Source organism: Lissotriton vulgaris, chromosome 6 (assembly GCF_964263255.1).
Source record: "Lissotriton vulgaris chromosome 6, aLisVul1.2, whole genome shotgun sequence".
Classification (NCBI taxonomy): domain Eukaryota; kingdom Metazoa; phylum Chordata; class Amphibia; order Caudata; family Salamandridae; genus Lissotriton; species Lissotriton vulgaris.
Genome location: NC_141694.1, coordinates 1,119,957,794 through 1,119,979,553, shown reverse-complemented (window position 1 = coordinate 1,119,979,553; position 21,760 = coordinate 1,119,957,794). Strand labels below are relative to the sequence as shown.

The following is a 21,760-nucleotide window of genomic DNA, read 5'->3' as shown; positions in this document are numbered from 1 at the left end:
TGAGGACCCTAGATCTACTGAGCAAGAATTGGGCATCTAATCCAAGGAGATTTCTAGCCTCCATCTTGGAGGTAGCTAGCTATCGCGCAGCGAGCTCCACTCCTGTGACTTGCCGCAAGAGGCCCCAGTTGTGCACTCCAGTATTGTACAACATAATGAATGAGGATATTTGTATAGCACATAAAGGCATCTACTCACATGCAGGAGGCAGAAAGTAACTGAGTAATCTCCCAACTCCAGACACTTAGCATTTATGAGAATTTTCCAAAATTGTCCTTGATTATAGATTTGGCTCAGAGATGGTGTCTTCTAGTGCTGGGAGGCCCAAAAATGTATGCTTATTTATTGTATCCTTTTATTTTGTAAATACAAATATGTTGCTGATTTTGATGGCACTCCAGACATCTTGTTGTTTTTACTGTTTTGTTTGGTGATTATCTTATATTCTAACAGATTTGTGAAAGTGAGGTGTTAGCATAGTGACATAAATGTGAAATGTCTGTATGTTCAACAGTCAGGTTCTAGATAGTAACTTACATCTAATAGACATTTGCGTAGACCTACATCATACACCATTTTTAAATGAGTTCAATTATAAGATCATATTAATCCTACCAGTTAATCACAAACAAACTACTATCTATTGTGTAAAGCTCAAGACAAGTAATTTGGACAAAACCCTTTATAACATAGTTCCACAAATTCTTTCCATATTACCTAGATTATATTTAGTTGTCTCATGAGTTTGAGTGAGACTCTTACATTTGTGCGAAGTTTGCAATATTTAATAAACATGCATCAGTGTCCAATTATATTTACTGTACATTCAGTTGCGCAGCACATTTTTCCTTATACCTTGGCACCTCCAACTTCAGTTGTTCAACGTTATCTTTCAAATCATTTTAGGGACCCTCAAATCTTTTTTTCCAGCTAAAAAAAGTCTTACCCATGTCCTTTCACCGTTCTTATATCATTGGGCAGTACAGCAACTCGTTGAGATAGCTTTTTGCACCTTAAGTATTTCCCAGTTTCCTTTAGCCCAAGCCACAGCTTCTGCATTTTGCTTTGTCAGGTAAACTTCAAGTGGAATTTCTTTTATCCTAAAGTTGGTCCCAGTGTGCCCCAAATTTCTTTGTTGATGATTCCGGATCAGGTTTTTGAAGGCCTACAGAGAACTCTTTACATTTTTCGTTTTCTTTGGAGTGGTCCACCTTTCTTTCTCGGGGTTTGGGAGGGGACTTCCTTTTGGTCACTGTTGGAAAACGCCCCTTTTTTCCGCATGGTTAAATCCCCCCTCTCCACCCCCGCGCCTGATATCTGACGCACATTCACTGAGTGTGCCCTGGGTCCCAGCCAATCAGGTTCCTTGGGTCGGTGTTCTTTCAGAAAATCTGTACCTTCATTTCCACTATCTGGTCTACATAGGAGTCCCTTGTAAAAGGTACCACTGGTACCAAGTGCCTTGTGACCCGAGAGGGTCTCTAAAGGCTGCATCATGTATTGTTCCACCATCAGAGACCCCTCACCAAACACATACACACTACCATTGCAGACTGTGTGTTTTGGTGCAGACAAAGCCTATGAGTCAACATGGCACACATCCCTGTGTGCCATACCCTGAACCACTGCTAGAGGTTCTGGGTATGGCAAGTCACCCCTTTAGCAGACCTCACAGCCCTAAGTTAGGTTGCACTATACCACAGGTGAGGGTGTAACTGCATGAGCAACATGTCCCTACAGTGTCTAAGTCCATTCTTAGAAACTGCAAGTGCAGTGGAGCCATATTGAGTACCTGGGCTGGGAGTTTGTCATTACGAACTCCACAGCTCGATGATGGCTTTACTGTATACTGGGAAGTTTGATATCAAACTTCTCAGCACAATAAACACTGATGCCACTGTGGGATTTATTGCAAAATCCACTCGGAGGTCATCTTAGAGGTGCCCTCTGAAAAACGTCTACCTCCCATGTGTTTCTCCCCTCTGTCCGGGGAAGAGTAGTGTAGGTGTTCACGGACAACACCACCGCCATGTGGTACTGCAACAAACAGGGCGGGTGGGGTTGTGGACCATATGTCAAGAGGCTCTCCATCTCTGGATATGGCTGGATCTTCAGGGCATGTTCCTGGTGATTCAAGATGGCAGGTTCACTAAATGCCAGGCTGGACGAACTAAGCTGCAGGTGCATGGTGTACCACGAATATCATCTTCACTCGGAATGTGGTGCAAGGCCTCTTTCGGCAGTGGGGAAAGCCTTGGTTAGATCTATTCACCACCGAAGAGAATGCATAATGTCAGGAATTCTGTGCGTTGGAATTTCCAAGGCGGCACTCACTAGGCGACGCATTTCGTCGCGAGCGGAGTTGCGGTCTTCTGTACGCTTTCCCGCCAATACCACTTTTGTTCATCGTGCTGAAGAAGATCAAGCACGACCAGTGATAAGTAATTCTTATGGCTCTGGATTGGGCACAGAGAATCTGGTATCCCGACCTCTACACATGGCCATCTATCATCCGCTCAGATTGCCTCTTCGGGAGGATCTTCTGTCGCAGCAGCAGGGGACAGTACTCCACCCGAACCTGTCTAGCCTCCACCTCCTTATGTGGAGATTGAGTGGCAACAGTTGGCAGCCTTCGTCCTTCCTCCCAAAGTCTGTGATGCTATTTTGGCAGCTCGGTGTCCCTCCACTAAGATTGTGTACGCCTGCAAATGGAACAAATTTGTCTCATGGTGCGCAGAAAAGGCTGTGGATCCCCTTTCTGCCCCTCTTTCTGAGGTTCTCTTGCTCCTTCTTTCTTTGGCCCTGCAGGGCTCTGTTCTGGGCACTCTTAAGGGCTAGCTCTCTGCCATTTCAGTCTTTCTTAGGCTTCCTGATCAGCCTTCTCTTTTCAATTCCCCTGTTGTAAATCGTTTTCTTGAGGGCATTACTCATCTTTGTCGTCCTGGTCCCTTTAAAATTCTTCAGTGGAACATGAACTTGATTCTTACTTTTTTATGTTTGCTCCCTTTGATCCGCTACATAACTGTCCTCTCAGACTTCTCACTTTCAAGACTGCCTTTCTGGTTGCCATCACTTCTGCTTGCAGAGTGAGTGAGCTCCAGGCTCTTTCTTCAAGACCTCACTTTCTGGCGGTTCATCTGGACAAGGATCTCCTTTGAACTCAACCCTCTTCTCTTCCTAAAGTGTTACTTCTTTCCACATTGGTCAAACCATCACCTTGCCCACCTTCTTTCGGCATCCTTCTAAGGAGTAAGAGAGGCTACACCGTCTGCATCCATAACATGCACTTTCCTTTTTTTTAGATCGCACCAAACAGTTCCGGGTGGATGACCAGCTCTTTGTTGGCTACGTGGGCGCCAAAAAAGGTCGGCCCGTTCACCAACGGACCATCTCTAGGTGGGTTGTTTTGTGCATTAAAGCCTGCTACTTTTTGGGAAATAAGGAGCCTCGAGTGGGATTGTGCGCCCATTCCACCAGGGCGACTGCAGCAACCACTGCTTTGGAACAGTGAGTCCCCCTCAATGACATCTGTCAGGCAGCTACTTGGGTATCTCTGTACATGTTTACAAAACACTCCTGCCTGGATAGCCAAGTCCGGAGAGACAGCTTCTTTGGTCGTTATGTTCTCCAGGACTTTCTGGTGTGAACTTGGTTTGCTGAACCATCTCCGGGGTTGGTATTGCTGGGGTATCTATTCTAAGGTAAGCAATCTAGAACGGTCTCTTTCAGATGAACTAGTTACTTATCTTCGATAATGAAATATCTGTAAGAGACATAGATTAGTTAGAGATTCCTTACTGCCACACCCATCCTCCCCGTCCTGGAAACTGACTCCTAGGGTCAGGGAATCCCATTCAGGGCCCTAGTTTCGTGCACTAGTGGTCAGTGTCTTGCATGGCTCTGCGCTTCTGGTGTGGAATTTCGTGTAAAAGAACTGACTTAGACACACGAGGGCCGCATCTAAGTAGCTACTGTGACGTCATCCTGGCGACCACAACAGCAATGACGAACGCAGAGCCAACCAACGGCACTTTTCGAGGCGCAGGGGTACTGCTGACGAAAAAAGTCTCCCGATCCAGTCTGACTCCTGGAGGTAATTCTAAGGTAAGGAATCTATAACTAATCTATTTCTCTTACAGAATTATCGTTACCAAAGGTAAGTAACTTGTTCTTCTAAGGTAAAGAATCTGTGGCTAGATGTTTTGATCAAATGAAAAAGTTACTTACTTCGGTAACGCTTTATCTGGTAGAGACTCTTCTCTAACAGCAGATCCTTTCCGACCCACCGAAACACCCTCCTTTGTGAATGGATCTTGAGGTTAGGGCTGTTCCCCTGTCAGGGCCCTTGTTTTCCACACCAGTGGTCCTTCTTTTTTGCTCCACCCTCCTGGCATGGAAAATTGTGAAAAGAAACAGGGCACTGCGATGGCACCTATATAGGCACCACACACATTACATCTGGCACAGATGACGCTGTTGACACCAAACAGAACCAGTCGACGCCACCTACCGGCGCACAGGGATACTAGTCAAGAAAAATTTCTGGATCCACCTGATGCCGGAGGATAATTCTAAAGTAATAAATCTGCAGCTGGATAGAATCTCTACCAGAAAAAGTGTTTCAGAAGGTAAATAACTTTTCATGCAAACTTATATCACCGTGTTCGGATAGACTAGTTTTGTATTCGTTGCCAATTTTGTATCGAAAATTAAAGTTACAAACGATAACATGACCTAGTCTTACGACATGTCAAAATAATCAAGAAAACTGTGGTCATCTTTGTCAAAGAGAGCGGATTGTAACCACTTGCACGCATTTTTACAGAACAATTAAAGGATGATGGTCTGAATATGCAATGCTTTTGAATATAACCAGTTAATTGTGACAGCAACTTTTTATGTTGTTCTCTGCTCATAGATGTCGGTTTTCCATATGTCTGATTACCTTTGGTGAACAATGTAAATGCTGTTTACTGATTTAGACGGACCAAACCCTGGCTCCAAAAAGCATTGTCCCTGCAAGCACTCCAAGTTTTTTCTTCTAGTTTGCTTTACTCATATTCCAGGGGGAAAGATTTCATATTGACACTTTCTTTTTTTCCCTCATAGGAATGTTTGGAAAACTTTTTGCAAACTAATGGTGGCGTAAAGAATCAGGAATTTCTATTGGTTCATCATTTGCAGCGAGCTAATTATATATCTGCATTGCAGCTGAACATGTCCTTGAAATGTAATCTCATGGTAAGCACATATTATAAATACACACCTTGGTACTCTTCTCAGTGGAGGGTTCCAAACTGGTTAAATAGCACACAGAAAAGAACCAACACTCCCTCAATTCACTTAACTCCATGTAGACTGAAGAGCATACTATGTCTGCTTTCCATAGAACTTTTCTTTCCTAGCTAGTGTTTTCTCTGATATTTTTATGATGGTACACAGTAAAGATGATTTAAAAGCAATGTTGTCCCGTACCCATTTCTTGTAACTGTGTGTCTTCTTTCCAGCGTAAGAAATGTAAGCAATACTGTGGGGTCTGTACCATTTGCTCTGTCTTGTGCCATGTCAACGAAGGGGCTATTCAAAATGGATCTTACTGATCCCAGCTGTTAGACTTGTGCCACAACACAGTCCTGCTGCCATCTACATTGTGCACAAACACACACCCTCACATACAAACACACACCCTCACATACAAACACACACACACACATGTTCACTCACTCACCATGCACACAGGATGTTAGTATAAGAGTCTAGCCATTAAATCTAAGTGGAACTAAACATGACTGCTGCAAATTCCATTGATTCACAAAAATGTTGATATGTTGCCACCACAGTTTAATGTCAACAACCCAGTAAATGGACATGAGTCCCATGGCAAGAAAAGGCACGAGTAGTGTGCTTCTCCAGGTCACAGAATAGGTTCTGGACTTTGTAATCACCATGGACAGGCCAAGGCCTTGGTGCACATGCTATATTACTTTCCTGGCTGAGCCAACAAAAATACAAGCTTTGCATGCAGTTTGGTCAGTCAGGGCAAGAGTACCATTTGAGAGAAGGTTCATTTGTTTTTCTTTCTGTGCAGATCAAAAAGTTGAATACTCTTTTAATGTCCAGAACACCTTCAAACAGCCACTGTTGACCCATGAAGCTGAAGCTTTCTGTGGCTCATTCAGTGCCGCCTAGATATGATATGTTACTGTTTACTTCCATCCGCTCCACTAGGATAATGTTGGTGCTCATTTGAATTCTGTAACAAAAACAATCCTATTTTTGATCCATATATGACCTGAATGGCACCAATAAAACGTCATCCATCAAATGCTCACCAACAACAGCATGACAGCCCAGTATGTAAAGAAGTAGGATGCGCAAGATGGAGAATTTTATGCATGGAAATCATTAATTTATTTATTTCAAATATTTATATAGCACTACTCTAGTCATCATAGGTGTCGGTGTGCTGTACAGAATGAACAATGGGTCTATAATATTATGGTTAGAGAATCTTTTAACAATACCATATGAAAGAGAATAACAAGTTACATCTTTCCTTAAATTCAACATCAAATGAAAGCAGAAACATCTGGATGGAGCAAGTGTTGAGCTAAAGGGAAGAGAGGTTCAAAGGCATTTGGGGTGGGGGCACAAAGGGATGGTGGCTAGGGATGTGTTAAATAGTGGAGAAAGGTGCTTATCAGGAGTAAAATGAGAATTTGGAATTGAGACAACAGTTAAACTAGATTTGAAACTGGTAGATTTTTTTATTGTTTTGTGGAACTAAAGTAGATATTGGTAGTCTTCAGGTAGAGAGTTGAGAAGGATGGGCCTGAACAGGGACAAGGACTGGATGGGAATACCTCTTGTAGTGTAGTTCCTATATTCCCAATAGGCTCTGCACATTGGAATAATATATCCTATAGTTATGACATAGGACTGAGGTCAGTATGTCCCTATTGAAGATACTAAACCTAATTGTGAGTGCCAGCTAGCTCAGTGGTCACTAGAAACTTTCTCGAATACACAAGAAGGGATTCAATTCTGACAACCGCATCAACATGACAACTTTGTTTTCCCCAGGACTGGAACAAATACCTTCAGAGTTGTGGAAACAATAGATAACTACTTTACTCGGTCAATCTTGCAAGCTTTGTTTTTACAGATTTGCAGAGAAATAGTGAGACTGGCTGTTTCAATAAAGTTTATATGAACAGTCTAATTGTCATGCAAGAGAGGTGAACTGCTACAATTGTTAGACAGAATGCAAAGTATAACGTGTACAGCGAGAATAGTATTGTAAAATAGTACTGTAATAGCACTGTCTACTGTTATGACATATAAAAATACATACATAAATAACACAGGCTAAAATACTCAACTGGTGCTTGTAAAATACGCCTACCCCTATGTACCTAACCTAAGTCTAGTACGAGGGAAGAAGTAAGGTTTTAGTTCTGCTATGAATTGCCAAAGGTTTCTCTAGGTTCTAATTAGCTTCATACCATAGAATGAACGAGGTTGGTATCTCCGTCTCAGACTCGATTTCCCAACTCTCTGCAAGGGGAACCAGAAACACTGGAGCTGGATTCTCGGCAGAGGAGGACAGCTTCTTGTCAGTGCGTCAGCTGGAGAGTCGGCTTCTTTTGGAACTTGCTGTAGCAAGCTGCGTCAGGCAAGTAGGTAGTCGAACTGCACCGAACCACACCGTGCTTTGCCATAGCAAGTGAAGGTATATTTATACCTTGAAGGTGTTTAGGAATGCCAGCTTTGAAGTAAAGTCGGGCATATGAACGTCCTGGATGAACCCCTAAGGGATAGTTGTTCATGCATAATAATGAGCTTCTTGGAGAAATCAATATCCAGGCTAGGGGAAGTCCCTTCTGCTTAAGAGTCTGGTTTTCCAAGAAATCGTTGTGACGTTTGATGAACGGATGGAAGTAGCCATGCCCGTATTTGGGCAGCATGGGCTATGCCAAAATAAGGGCATGATTTCTATGCCTATATAAGGGCAACATGAATTGTTCCTATATGAGGGCATGAATCGGGAAAATTCATTCGGAATCTAAAACGCCATGCAACACCTACTCCACTATCTTATGTACGACATTACTAAGTTCTAAACACGTTAAACATATCTAAACATGATGTGTGAAAACCCACCCAAAATACATAAAAATGCGATGGTACTGGTTGTACACAAAAGAGCATTGGTGCTGTACTCATTTAAAGCAATGTTCCATTCTAAGTATATATGTTGACATTTGTAAATGCTATCTGAATGAATCAAGAAAATATATATTTAAGAAATGGCTCGTAAATACAGAAGAAAAAAAGGCCGAAACCATTTCATGTCATATTACATAAAATTGTTTGTGGACAAGGTCAAATATTGTCTCTGGAAGTTCTCCAAAGAATTCTTGTTCTCTATGAATATTTCTACTTTAAGCAGATTACTTGTGCCAAAAAAGGTAAAAATAAGAATTTGGAAAAAAAAGTTAATCATAGGAAAAAGAGCCCCAAAGTTAGAACTTTGTTTTGAAAAAATGAAGGTCGAATTCAAAGTCTCTCAGAACACTATGTGCCAAATCAAAAGTCTGTGTTAGTGTTTGGAGAAAACATCACATTTTCAAAGTCTGTAAAAAAGTTGTCTACTATTGTAGGTGAAAGTTGGATTACCTCTTTTAGAAGATTAACCGCACATAGTAGTGAAGCATCGCTGTCCGCATTGGTCTCATTAGCAATGTTCGTAGTGGAAGGTACCTATGTGCCTGTTTCCTCTCCTACCTCACAGCCAGCATTTTGCATCTGTGAGATCTCAATGAATGCGGTCATCAGAATTGGTAGCCGCTGGGGACAACACTGCGCATGGGCCGTTACCGGTTCAAGCAAAGTATCAACATCCGTTGGCATGACTGATGGGAGTGTGAGGCATAAATCTAACACTCATTCTTCTCCGCATAGTAAGCAGCGTAAAACAGGTAAGTTGCAATGTGGCCAAATTGGTCTGAATGACAGAAACCATGTGGTATTTAATTCTCGTAGACGAGGTAGTCCCAAATTTTTGGACGATGCACTCACAACACTTCAATCCCAGTAGAGTTGTCTCCATGGAGAACTACTGGGTGTCGCTGGTGAATTGGCTTTCCATATCGCATTAGCAGGAGCAAAAATAGTATCCCTGCAGCGAGTCCCAAAATGAGAGGCAGTCCGCCAAACACAGAGTGCTCGAAGTTGGGAAATATTCCTAGGACTGCTTCAAAACGTGCTAACAGTCGAGAAGATACGGTCTTAAAAACATGTACTATACCACTTGTATCAGACATGTTTAAGATATGACTTAACATTTCTGAGAAATGTACAGGGCAGTTTGTAGTTAAGAGGGCATGTATCTCAGCAGAAGTCCTTGCAACTTGCAGATCATAGGTCTCTTTGGCTGAGGTCAGTGGCACAGTTTTTTGCAAAAGAATCTTTCAATCTGCTTAAAGTATCAATTCGTATAGAAGAGATGTTCAGTGAAGGTCATAACGGCGACTCCCTGTCTGTCTGTCTTGGTCTTTGGAAACAATACTTGAATACAGCAAGTGACCTTGGCTGACACAGTTACTAGTTAGGGTAAACCTGGCAAGATGCCACAGCAGCTGTGTTCATTCAACATGAGGTAACTTCCATTGGAAAGTTGTCCAAGAATTGGATCAATCACTGCATCTGGTGAACCTTGCAGGTGGCAGGATAAGTTGGTAGAGGAACCATCGCAGGCCCCGTGTAAATTAATACCCTGACAAAGGAGAGAACCGCTTAGTGCGTTTTCACAATTGTTACCACTAAGAAACACTTCTTTTCTCCCACTCCAACATCTGTGTGTGTACGGTAATTCCCAGGATGTCTTGATGTATTCTTTACCCAACCTTTCATATGTGCCTTCTGGTATGTGTTTTAGGCAATACTGAAAATGGAAAATTGTAGCAGGCAGAGTGATTGTTCCATGTATTATCCACTCAGTGGCTGGCTTTTCAGCGACTGTAAATGGCAATCTTTCCAGTTTTTCAATTCTCAGCACCGTATAGTCTGCTCCCCTCTGTGCCAATTTGATCTGTATATCAGTGAGATTGAATACTGAAAACAGTGACGTAGTATTGATTAAACGCCACGGCACATAGCTTGAACGCAGGTTTTGCAACATCCAGCCTAATAGCATGATAGAACATAGTTGTGACTGACCATGTTGCACCATGACCAAGTCCTGTTCCATGAGGTCTATGGCAGAAGACACTGCTGTCCAAAAAATATATCCTGGACGAGAGAGTCGTTAGCCCATTGTCAACCACAGAGAGAGTTTTTTCTACATTAATACGATCAATTTCTCGTATTCGTTCTGCAGTTTCTGCTTGCGTAATCTTCCATGCTTGATTATAAGCAGCATAGATGCCGGCATATATAAAACGTTTATGACGCGGTGTTCTTGGTCCTAGCAAGAATTCCCGAAGATCAGCGCCATCTTTAAGTAAAGACCAGTTTTGTTTCCCATCCGTGAGTGTAGATCTATGTATCAATTCAAGGGACATTTCCCCTACACTGTATGTTGTTACTATTCCTGGATGCTGTCTTTAAACATACCTTGGATCTGGCCTAGTGAACGTGAAACCTTGTGTTTTGTTCAGGAATCTATCTTGACAGTTGTTTGTGTCTGTGGGCCAGATTAACCATTTTTTCCAATGTGGAGCTGTTCTGTTGTGATGCAAAATAGCATGTACGCAACCTCTCTCTCTGAAGTGTTACTGCTATCCGATGTAGGTATGGACGGATTGTTCAGGTCTTTTATCTTAGCTAATCCAAGACAAGACGTCTGTTGGACAGTGTCATTCAAAAACATAATTTGCTCAGGGATAATACAGGCTCTAAACATAGCTTCTATCCCCTGTACCTGCCAGTCTTTTGTGCCCTAGACCGTTTTCGTGTCAATGAGCATAAAAGGCTGCAGAATAAATCTGTTTGGTATTTGTCAACATACTTTTCATGCCTGTTTTGTTAACATTTTTTAAAGTAAAATGATTCAGCATTGGATACATTGAACCCTGAAAAGTACTGGAATTTTCCTGCAAATGTTTTTGAGCTAACCTTGGGTGGCATAGGACAATGTTCCCATTGGTTATACATTAATAGTCTGATGAATCTTCTAAATATTCATGATTTATGATTGCTGCAGACATTTCTAAGTCTGACATCATATTAATAACAGTCTCGAAGTCACAATCATCAGAAAAGGTACTAGATGAAACAAAGTCACTTAATAATCTTCAATTGGTGTGGAATCTTCAACCGCTCCGACGGGCCAAAATATCAGTCAGTTCTGTCCTAAGCTATACCTCCAGGTATAGGAACGGCTGTGATGTTCACTGTTGACAAGTCTCTTTGTTCACAATGGGATGATTTGTGTGGTTTGAGGAGTAAGTTGATGTTTTTACTTGCTGTGTCCTTTTAACATATCTTCCATTTATCAGCATTCCCAAAGTTATTACCAGAGTCAACCAACACAATCCAAAGTTCAATCCATGGTGAAACCAGATAACTCTTTTCCAGGTGATGAAAAAGGTCTGTTGCTTGTTCTTTTAAAGTTCTTTTAGCTGGCGTCGTTTCAGGTTCGCTGGGATCCTCAGAAAATGTATGAAAGTTAACGAAATAGCCAGAGGCAGTTCTGTCGATTGTAGGGATTGCATCAGGATTCGTTGAAATCACTGGAACCTCACAATCACTTGTTACATTTGTGTATTCAGATGATACTTCATTGCAGACAGGCGTTTCTTGACACACTGTTATTTGGGTTTCAAGAGGTACAAGTTCCATAGCTTTGTTGCTTAGTCGTTCATTTCACACTGCAGATTCTTCAAAGGTGATGAGTCTCTCAGTTTGAACCTCTTAGATTGTAGCCAGATTAGTGCGTCTGCTACATTAGCAGAGTCCACTTGGGCTACTGCTTAAGATCGGCCTCATGATGTGGTTTGACCAGGTTGATTGACACAAAACAGTTCTCCTTTTTACCAGCAATGGGCGGCAGTAATACTGTTCTTGATCCGTGGATTGTTAGGACAGGTACTGGTTGTCTGTAAGAAGGCCCAAATTCCTTCTTGACCGCTATCTTCTCTCTGACTAGATCCCCAAGCTTAGGAATCCAGACAGGCCTTGCTGGACAGTCGGTTTTTCTTCAGTGGTGGTTGGCTTCAGGAACACGTTACTTTGTTTTGTTCTAATTTCATTTAAGTCCTGTAAAACAGCCAAACCGTCTTTGATATCAAAAGGTTTTAGGTCTACCACTGAAGTCTGACAACCTAGGTCCGCTACTAACATTCTGATCCTAAAAAGGACTTCATATGGAGTGATACCCCCTAGAGAACTTCTTGGCAGATTGTTAAGACTACGTGGACACTTATTAGATGTTTGAACCACCCATCACCCGAGCCTAATACCCTAGCTGTTATATATTGCTTTTTGTCCCGTTTTTTTCTCTCCACAACCAAATTTCCCTCAGGATGGAATGGACTAGAGTACCGCAATGCAACGCCCAATTTGGCCATATCCTCCTTGTAAGCTCTGGAGCTAAACGCAGGACCCTGGTCAGAATGTAGCGTGCCGACTGCGTATGCGCCTATAAAGACTCGCAACTCTTTTATAACAGTTTGAGCGTCATCCGAGCACTGAGGCCACATCCAAATGAATATTAGTGGGACCGCATCTGTCCACAGGGACGCCTGTGTGTAGAAAGTCTACTGCGGTCTAACAATAGCTTCTGTACTGGGCTGGCTATGCTATCGTCAGGAATCTGGTGGCGTTCTGTGGTGCGATCTCTATTGCAGTCTTTGCAGTTAATCACAAATTTGTGAATATGAGCATTCCTCCCTGGCCGCCAGTACGTCTCTTTTAATTCTAGTATAGTCTTAGAGATCCTCTGATGTATCAGACCCACTCCAGGCTTCCTGTTTGGAATTACCCTATCCCCCACTCCAGGGATTCGAGCAAAAGGAATGGAGTTCGCATGAATTATATGAGTATTTGAGTGTAAATGTATTAGGTAACGCTGCACCGCTGCCTTTGCTTGTGGCATTGATAGCTTGCATTATTTCGCCGTCTATTTTCGTTTTTGAACGAGTCATTGCAGCTACGGAAGCTGGTTGCACAGCTCCTTTCGCGGGTTCATCAGCCAATTAATTCCCTTTAACGTGAACGCCATCACGTTAGTGTTTTGTAGTACTTGTCGTAACTAAACTACTTGTTCCCAAAGCAGTTTGTTTGATTGTGCCACCTTTTGCATCTTTGTAACCCTTATGAATCCAGTTTTGCAAGTATTCATTGCAAGATTGAACACAATAATACGAATCACACACTATGAGTGTGGGGAATTCGAGATCTGTATTTTCAAGTGCCATCTTGAATGCTTGTAGTTCAGCTCGCTGAGCTGCACAATCTTCTACGGATTGAGTTTTAGTGACCAATGGTCGGAATTTGCCGTCGCTCCAACGACCTTTAACGATTGCGTACGCCGCACTAATGGCTTGTTTACCCTCTGTAGCGGGTTGAGCTGATCAGTCAGTATAAATCAGGGGTCTCCAACCTTTTCTGTAGTGAGAGCTAATTCTGCTCAAGGAAAGTCCTGCTGAGCTACTAGCATATTATATCACTAAAATGATGATGATGTGTATTAACATTACACTATGACCACCCTAAGCACAATTATCATTAGTAACCACCCAAAAATTCCAGGTGAAGTTATCAACAAAATGCTAGAAAAATGTTTATCAATACTAAATACTTGTAATCAAGTAAAATTCAAATCATCACATGCTGTGTGCCACAAAGGGTATTACCACAGCAGTAAGTCTCCCCAACTCAAATTAAATTATCATTCAGCTAGCAACTTTAAATGTGTTTTAGAATTGCAATATTTTGTCGTCATTAACATATTCGTTTTTGAAAATACACATATTTTTCTATCAAAATCCCTTACCACTTTGAGAAATCAAACTCAATTTTCCAGGAGAAAAACCTTTTTTGAAAAAGCATATTTTTTTCCTTTAAAATCAAATCTGTTTTAATCGTTAGAAAATACACAGTCCCTAAACATAAGCTTTTTGTTTTCATTGAGTACCGCCATGTAAAAATGCCTCTCATGGACAAATTATGCTTCAGATACCCAGGTATTGGAATCATATGCCATGCTTCTTCACCATAACACTAAGAATGCCTCTGTTATGCCAATAATTCCCACCATTAAACCAGGGCTGCCACTGTGCCACAGCTGGATGCCCAACATTTATTAGTAATGGCCATTGTTATGGGCGAAGCGGTTGCCACTCTGTCAGGAATGGCTAAAAGCAGGCCAGTCATGCTCTTAATATGCCAGTGATGGCAGCAAATATGTAATTACTAGACTTGTATGCCCAAAATAGTCAAGGACGAAAATATTATGGCTATGGCACAATTGTACCTTGAATGCTGGCAATTGCCTCGAAGATAATACTCTTATGATGGAGACGGCATACATATTTGGCAGTCCTTGACGCTAGTAGTAGCTTTAAGGAATCAACACTGTTTATTTAGGAAGGACACAATGTCACACACCCACACAAAAATGAATGTGATGCTTTTAATTTTCTCTGCCCTGGATGCATACTCTCTTCTCCTCAGCTCTTTGGTTTATCATGCTCCCAACCAACACCTTTTCACTCTAGTTCATGCAGTCACACCCTTTGGTGGGTCAGCCCTGGTTACTGCTGCTACTATTCTTTGATGACACATGAAGTGCAACAGATCGAGCAAGTTTGATAACATGGCCATTCTCCCCCTTAGGCAGATTTACAGTGTATAAAGATGGTTTATGTGGCACACCCGTAGGCCAATGCTGCGGCTTCCACATGCTTTAACACCCTCCCCATACTCAGCAAGACCTTTAAATGGACCCACCCCTGAATCCAGAAAGACCGTCACCCACGCACTCATCACCAGCAGGCTGGACTACAGGAACGCCCTCTATGCCGGAATGAACAAATCTTTACTCCACAAACTTCAGACTGTCCAGAACGCCGCAGTCACACTCATCCTCAGCATCCCACGACATGACCATATTACCCAGCATATACGAGCACTCCACTGGCTCTCTGTCGAAAAAAAAGTGACCTTCAAGCTGCCCACATACACCTATAATTTATTTATTTATTTTTCACATTTGTAAAGCGCACTGCTATCAAACGGTGTCCTGGCGCTGTATGACCACTGGTATGCATGACTGAAAGATTAATGTGTGAAAAGCCATGTCTTCAGGGCCCTCCTGAAAGGCAACAGGTCTGAAGTCAGCCGAAGGGCCAGTGGCAGAGAGTTCCAGGCCTTAGCTGCTCCAAGGGAGAAACTACCCCCCCCCCCCCCCCACCCCACCCCCAACGAGCCTTCCTGACTCTAGGGACTACAATCAGTCCTTGATCAGCAGACCTTAATGATCTTGCCGGTTTGTACCACTGGAAGAACGGAGTCATACAGTGGGGGGCCAGCCCTTTTAATGCTTTGAAAACTACACAGAGTGTCTTAAACACTATTCTTTTGCGTACTGGTAGCCAGTGCAGCTTTACCAGATCTTGTGCTACCGAAGCAAATTTGGGTGTGCCCGTGATCAGGCGGGCAGCTGCGTTCTGCAAGATTTGAAGTTCGTTTAACAGCCCCTGTTGGGCATTTATTATTATTATTATTACTGAGTTTTATATAGCGCGTGGTTACCCTTGGGCATCCCAGCGCTCATCCAGAGTGCGCACTATAACAGAAAGAGCATTAGGCAGGGAACAAGTGGGTCTTTAAGAGTTTGCGAAATCGCAGAGTGCTAGTTTCGGAGCGCAGGGCCAGTGGGAGGGAATTCCATAACGTAGCCACATTAACGGAGAATCTTCTCCCACCAGACCTGACCCTCCTAACTCAAGCGACTTGCAAAAAATATTGGTGGTCCGAGCGGAGGGCGCGGGGAGCTTTGTAGGGTTGGACCATTTCCCGAAGGATAGGTGGCCCTTTCCCCTGTAATATTTTGTGGGCCATGCCGAGTGACTTAAACTTCACCCTCTTTCTGACAGGGAGCCAGTGAAGCGCCTTCAGCGCGGGACGGGCTGATTGTCGCCTGGGAATGTCCGTCAACAGCCTTGCAGCCGCATTCTGCACTTGCTGCAGTTTGTTTAAGGTTGATTCGGGGGCCCCCAGAAACAGCGCATTGCTGTAATCCAGACGTGAAATGATTAGCCCCTGGATTAATAGTCTCCTGGAGGTCATCGGAAGGAGGGGTAGGATCTTCCGGGCTGACCGGAGCAGGCCGAAACACACGCCTGCAGTCTTCTTGGCGTGTGACTTAAAGGAGAGGTCCTGCTCCAGCCACACCCCCAAGCTCTTAATCTCCTGTTTCGGGGTGGGTGGCACTCCAAGGCAGCTCGGCCAGCTGCTAGGGGACAGGGAAGGAGGGGAGTTCCCCAACATCATCAGCTCAGTTTTTGAGCCGTTGAGTTTGAGTGCTGAGTTACACATCCAAGTGAAGATCTTAGCTAGGCATGTGTGCAGCACGTCAGGTTTGTTCACCGACTGGGGAAGCCCTACCACCAACTTGGTATCATCAGCGTAACTGATGATTTTAATACCCAGAGGTAGAACCACACTCTCCAGTGGGGCCATATAAACGTTGAACAGTGTGGGGCTCAATGATGAGCCCTGTGGCCCACCACACTGGAGAGGGACAGATGTTGATTTCTCCTGACCTTCCCAGACCTCAAACGTCCGGTCTTCGAGAAAAGACGCGAGCCATTTCAAGGCCATCCCGGAGACCCCCACCCCCGACAGCCGCTGGAGTAACACCTGATGGTCTACGGTGTCAAACGCCGCACTAAGGTCCAGGAGGATCACTGCCACCGATCCCCCTGAATCCAAAATGCTCCTGGCATTCTCCACGACTGCCAGCAGGGCAGTGTCCGTCCCCTGACCAGGGCGAAAACCCGTTTGGGAGTCGCCCAGGAGGGAGTTGGATTCTAAAAAACCCGAGAGGCGCCTGTTCACAAGTTTCTCCGCTACCTTGCTAAGGCCCGGAAGCAGGGAAATAGGCCTAAAATTGGCAAGGTCAGCGGGATCCAGGCTGGGCTTCTTCAGGAGAGCCTTAACTACCGCTCCCTTCCAACTGGGGGGCACCACACCTTGAGTGAAGGATAAGTTTATGAGGTCCGTCACTGGGCCGCCGATGGTGGAAGCTACCTGCTTCAGATGTTTCATCGGTACCGGGTCTCTCGGAGACCCACTCTTCACAGTCAACAAGACCTCATGAGTTTCGTCCACGGTGACTTGTCCAAAGGAGTCCAACTCTACTGTCCCCACCCCGGACTGTGATCCTGGGTTGTAAACAGAAGGTGACTCCTGAGCTGGCCGAGGGAGGGATACCAAGATGTTCTCAATCTTGGATTTGAAGAAAGAGGCTAGTTCTAAGCATTTCTCCCGCGGGTTATCGTGAGTAACCGGAGGTTCAGGAGTTTTCAAAAGTTCTCTAATGACATTGAACGACTCTTTCGAGGAGTTGGAGGAGAGAACTATTCTCTCCTCGAAGAACTTCGATTTTGCTACGCTAGAATAGCGTCGAGCGAATTAGTCAGCCAGGTATTAACATTCACATCGGCCTCCGACGGGTCAAGGCCGGGGGTGGGGCGAGACGCCTCCAAGTGTGCCGCCCAGGTGTTCACTGGTAGCCTAGACCAAGTTCTTTTCACGGTATATGTTCTAGATGTTGAGGCCACTGGGCCGTCAAACTGCCACAGGGCTGGAATCATAAAGTGATCTGTCCAGGGCAAAACCAGTGCAGGCAGTACTTTGAGGCGAGATGAATTCGAGAAGATAGGATCTAACAGATGTCCCTTCTCGTGCGTCGCACCCAAATTGATCTCGAACGCTTTCAAATCACCCATCAGATCTACTCCCAGAGAGTCACAGGGGTCGTCAAAATGAATGTTAAAATCACCCAGTGCCACGAAATTGGCTGTGGAAGAGGCAAGGAGCGCGACCGTCTCCAAGAAGGAGTTGAGGAAGTTGGCCATGATCCCAGGTGGACGGTAAACAAGGAGGCCCGCCAAGGAAGCGGTGGGCGACACACGTAGAGAGAACTGACAACTCTCGCAGTCACTCATCCCACCATCCTGTACCTTGCAGGTTAGTGTATCCCTGTAAAGGATGGCAACATCGCCTCCCCGCCCCCCTGGCCTGTCAAGGTGAGATATGAGGAAGCCAGGTGGAAGGGCTATGACCATGTCCGGACCAGAGCAGGAAGAAATCCATGTTTCCGTAAGAAACAACACATCCAGCTTATGGTCACGAATAAGAGAATTAATCTCTATTGCATGACAAGGAAGGGACCGACAATTCAATAGGGCCATAGATAACGTGCACTTGTCTGAAACCAAGTCAGTGCGTGGATTGCAGGCCCCACAGGGCAAGAACGGAAGTCCTCTCTCGTGAGCATACCTACAAGTAACGCCAGGCGATGAACGCCGCAGCAAGAGTTCTTCCAGCGAGTACTTGAGGTATCCCCGCGATGGCTGCCGTGAGTCGGACAGGGGGACCGGCCCTGGGTCCGTCTGGGCCCGGACGGGCACAGACGGGCTGAACTCTGATGTAACTCCGGCGTCAGAACGGCGTCCCCGCTGCGCGTTACCGCTGCGCGTCAGCATGGCTGCCTATATGCTCGCCTAGCGAGTAGAAAAAGGACTAGCGCGCGATGAAACCCACTCACCCAGTATGGCCGCCACGAGCAAGGGACAGAGGACCCGCCAAATGCGGTGAATTCACTATTATGGTGCGAGTAAGATGACAGCCGTGGGGGTGTGCGAGGCCAGGCTGGTAAAATCAGGGGGTAAGTGCCAAAACAATAAATTAAACAAAACGACAAAACGGGAAGTTTAAAATAGAGAGCTGCCAAAAGCAAGCGCTGCAGGTAAGCGCTACCGCTGGAATAGAGCGCGCTGCACAGTTTGCCTGCCTATATGCTCGCCTAGCGAGTAGAAACAGGACTAGCGCGCGATGAAACCCACTCACCCAGTATGGCTGCCACGAGCAAGGGACAGAGGACCCGCCAAATTAGCAGCAGGCTATTACAGTAGTCTAATCGGGATATCACTAATCCCGTTACCACTGTCTTTCTATGTTCATCAGGGAGAAAAGGCAGAACTTTTCGTATAGTTTTTAGGACATAGTGAGTTGATGAGGACAGGGCGGTGACTTGAGGTCTGAAGGAGAGGGTATCGTCCATTAGTACCCCCAGGTTTTTTACCTTTGAAACTGGAGAGGGGGCTGTCCCCATTTCCTCAGGCCACCATCTTGGGGACCAGAAATTATCTTTAGCCCCGAACAGCAAGACTTCAGTCTTTGATGAGTTCAACTTAAAACAGTTTTCTGCCATCCAGTTGCTGACCTCGCGCATGCAGTCCTTAAACCTTTCGGCTGTGTCTTCCACTCCACCCGGTTGCAGCGACACTACAATCTGCGTACGATGTTATATTGAAGCCGATGACTGGCGCCAGGGTGGAGACGTACACATTGAATAGAGTCGGATTCTGGGATGAACCCTGAGGGACTCCACAAGGGAGTACAAAAGGGGCCGACTCAAAGTCCCCCGATGCCACCACCTGGGTCCTACTGGAGAGAAAGGCCTGCAAGATCTTGAGGGCTTTTCCTTGTATCCCGCAGGCCCTCAACCGGTCCACCAACAACCTGTGGTGGACGGTATCGAAGGCCGCGGACAGGTCCAGCAGGATCAGGGCGGCTCTGCCTCCTGCATCCATTACTTGTCTTATATCTTCGGCTGATTTTATCAGGGCCGATTCTGTACTGTGCCCTGCCCAGAATCCATGCTGAGACGGATCCAGATGTTGTCCTGTCCCCAGGAAGGCGCTCAGCTGAGTATTCATGATGCCCTCTATAATCTTAGCTGGTAGTGGTAACCTAGCAATGGGCCGATAGTTGTTCAAATCGGCCACATCTAGGTTAGATTTTTTTAGAAGGGGTAGAATGGATGCTTGTGTCCAGCGTATAGGGAACTCACCACTTTCCAGCATGTTATTGAAGAGTGGGGTGAGTCCTGCTGCTATGATGGATTGGGCTGTTTTTGCAATGGTGGCTGGGCAGGGATCACAAGGATAGCCTGATTTAATCCTCTGTAGCCGGTCCCTAGAAGTTAAGTAACCTTTCCGTATAACTGTCAGTCTCTGAGATCTCTGGAATAGTCTCTGGATGTTTGACCTTAACTAAGTGATCCAGGGAATAAAAAATCTTCTCGACCTTACCCTGAAAGAATTTGGCCAGCTCTTCACATAGTTCCTGGCTCGGAAGAGCCTCCACTGGTTTGGGGGCTACTAGGGATGACACTGTGCGGAATAGTTCTTTCGAGGAGTTACTAGCTTCCTCGATGTGGTTGGTAAAGAAGGCCCGTTTGGCCGATCTGATCATCACTTTGTAGACTCCCAACTCTGCATTGAGTATCTTTTTGTCAGCCTCCATATAGTTTTTCCGCCACTTTCTTTCCAATTTTTTACATATCACTTTGTGATCCCTGATTTGTTCAGAGGACCATGGGGCCGAAGGACTAGCGCGCGTAGAGTGGTAGGTTTTTGGGGGTGCTAATTGCATACAAGCCGAGTCTAGCCAGTTTGTGTAGGTCGTTGCAGCTTTCCTAACAGTTCCCGGGGAGTGCGTCATTGAGGATCTCAATAGGCTCTCAAGGGCTTCACCGTCTATACCTTTCCATTTCCTAATCGTTCTGGGTGGGTTCATAACCTTACTAGGCCTGACGAGAGGAACTAGGGTAATACTAAAATGGATTGCGGCATGATCCGACCAGGGGACAAGGTCTACTGCCGTGACCACCAGGTTAGGATGGTTGGAGAAGATGCCATCTAGGGTGTGTCCTGCCTTATGAGTCGGGCCCATGATTTTTTGACATAACTCCACCCCATGCAACAGTTCGAGAAGTTCTCGTGTATCTGTGTCAGATATACACTCCAAGTGAAAGTTAAAATCACCGAGCAGGGTGAATGTTTTAGCACATACTGCTTCTTCCAACAGGCTACCCAGAGTCGTGAAAAAAGGGGCCCTGGCCCCCGGGGGCCTATAGAGTAAGCAGCCTTTTAGGGTTTGGTGGTCTCATAGGGTGAGATTAAATGCAAGCTCTTCATCCAACCCCATTGTAGCTGGCTTAAAACTTCCTCTTACTGATTTGTGATAAATTACAGCCAGTCCACCACCTTTCTTCCGTTTCCTGTTCTGCACAAAGCAATGATAGTTAGGGGTTGTGGCTTTCACGATGTCTGGGCCAGAAGCTGCATCCGTCCAGGATTCAGTTATAAATGCCACCAATACATTAGACTCCAATATCAGGTCAATCAGTTCAATGCTGTTTCACCAGGGACCTGGCATTTAGCAACATGCATTTTACTGTCGCCTGCTCTTTCCTTTCAGTGACTCTATCTGAGTCAACAATAGTCTTACTGGTTTGCCATAGAACCTGGGGAAGAACTTGCTTACAGTTAGCACATTGATGTGGAGTAGTCTGTATGTCTCTGCCCATTTCCAACCTAGCACATTCAGATTTTCTGTCTTCTCCCCCCAAAGCCCACAGCATGCTGTGGTTATAAGTGAGGCGACTTACTGAGTTTAAATTCGATTCCAGTCGGCCAGGGATTTTGGCCCTAGGTGCTGGCCCGGCGCGGACCGACGC

General features: G+C 45.0%; 1 protein-coding gene across 3 annotated transcripts in view; it reads left to right on the top strand.

Annotated features, from left to right (window-relative positions):
* The window catches only part of AHCTF1 (AT-hook containing transcription factor 1), a 1,100,496-nt gene that overhangs the window by 329,964 nt on the left and 748,772 nt on the right, over positions 1 to 21,760 (top strand). For all 3 annotated transcript variants that reach the window (XM_086927206.1, XM_086927204.1, XM_086927205.1), the window contains exon 23: positions 5,110 to 5,241. In XM_086927206.1, coding sequence (XP_086783332.1) covers positions 5,110 to 5,241 — 132 coding nt within the window. The remainder of the gene's footprint in view (positions 1 to 5,109; positions 5,242 to 21,760) is intronic.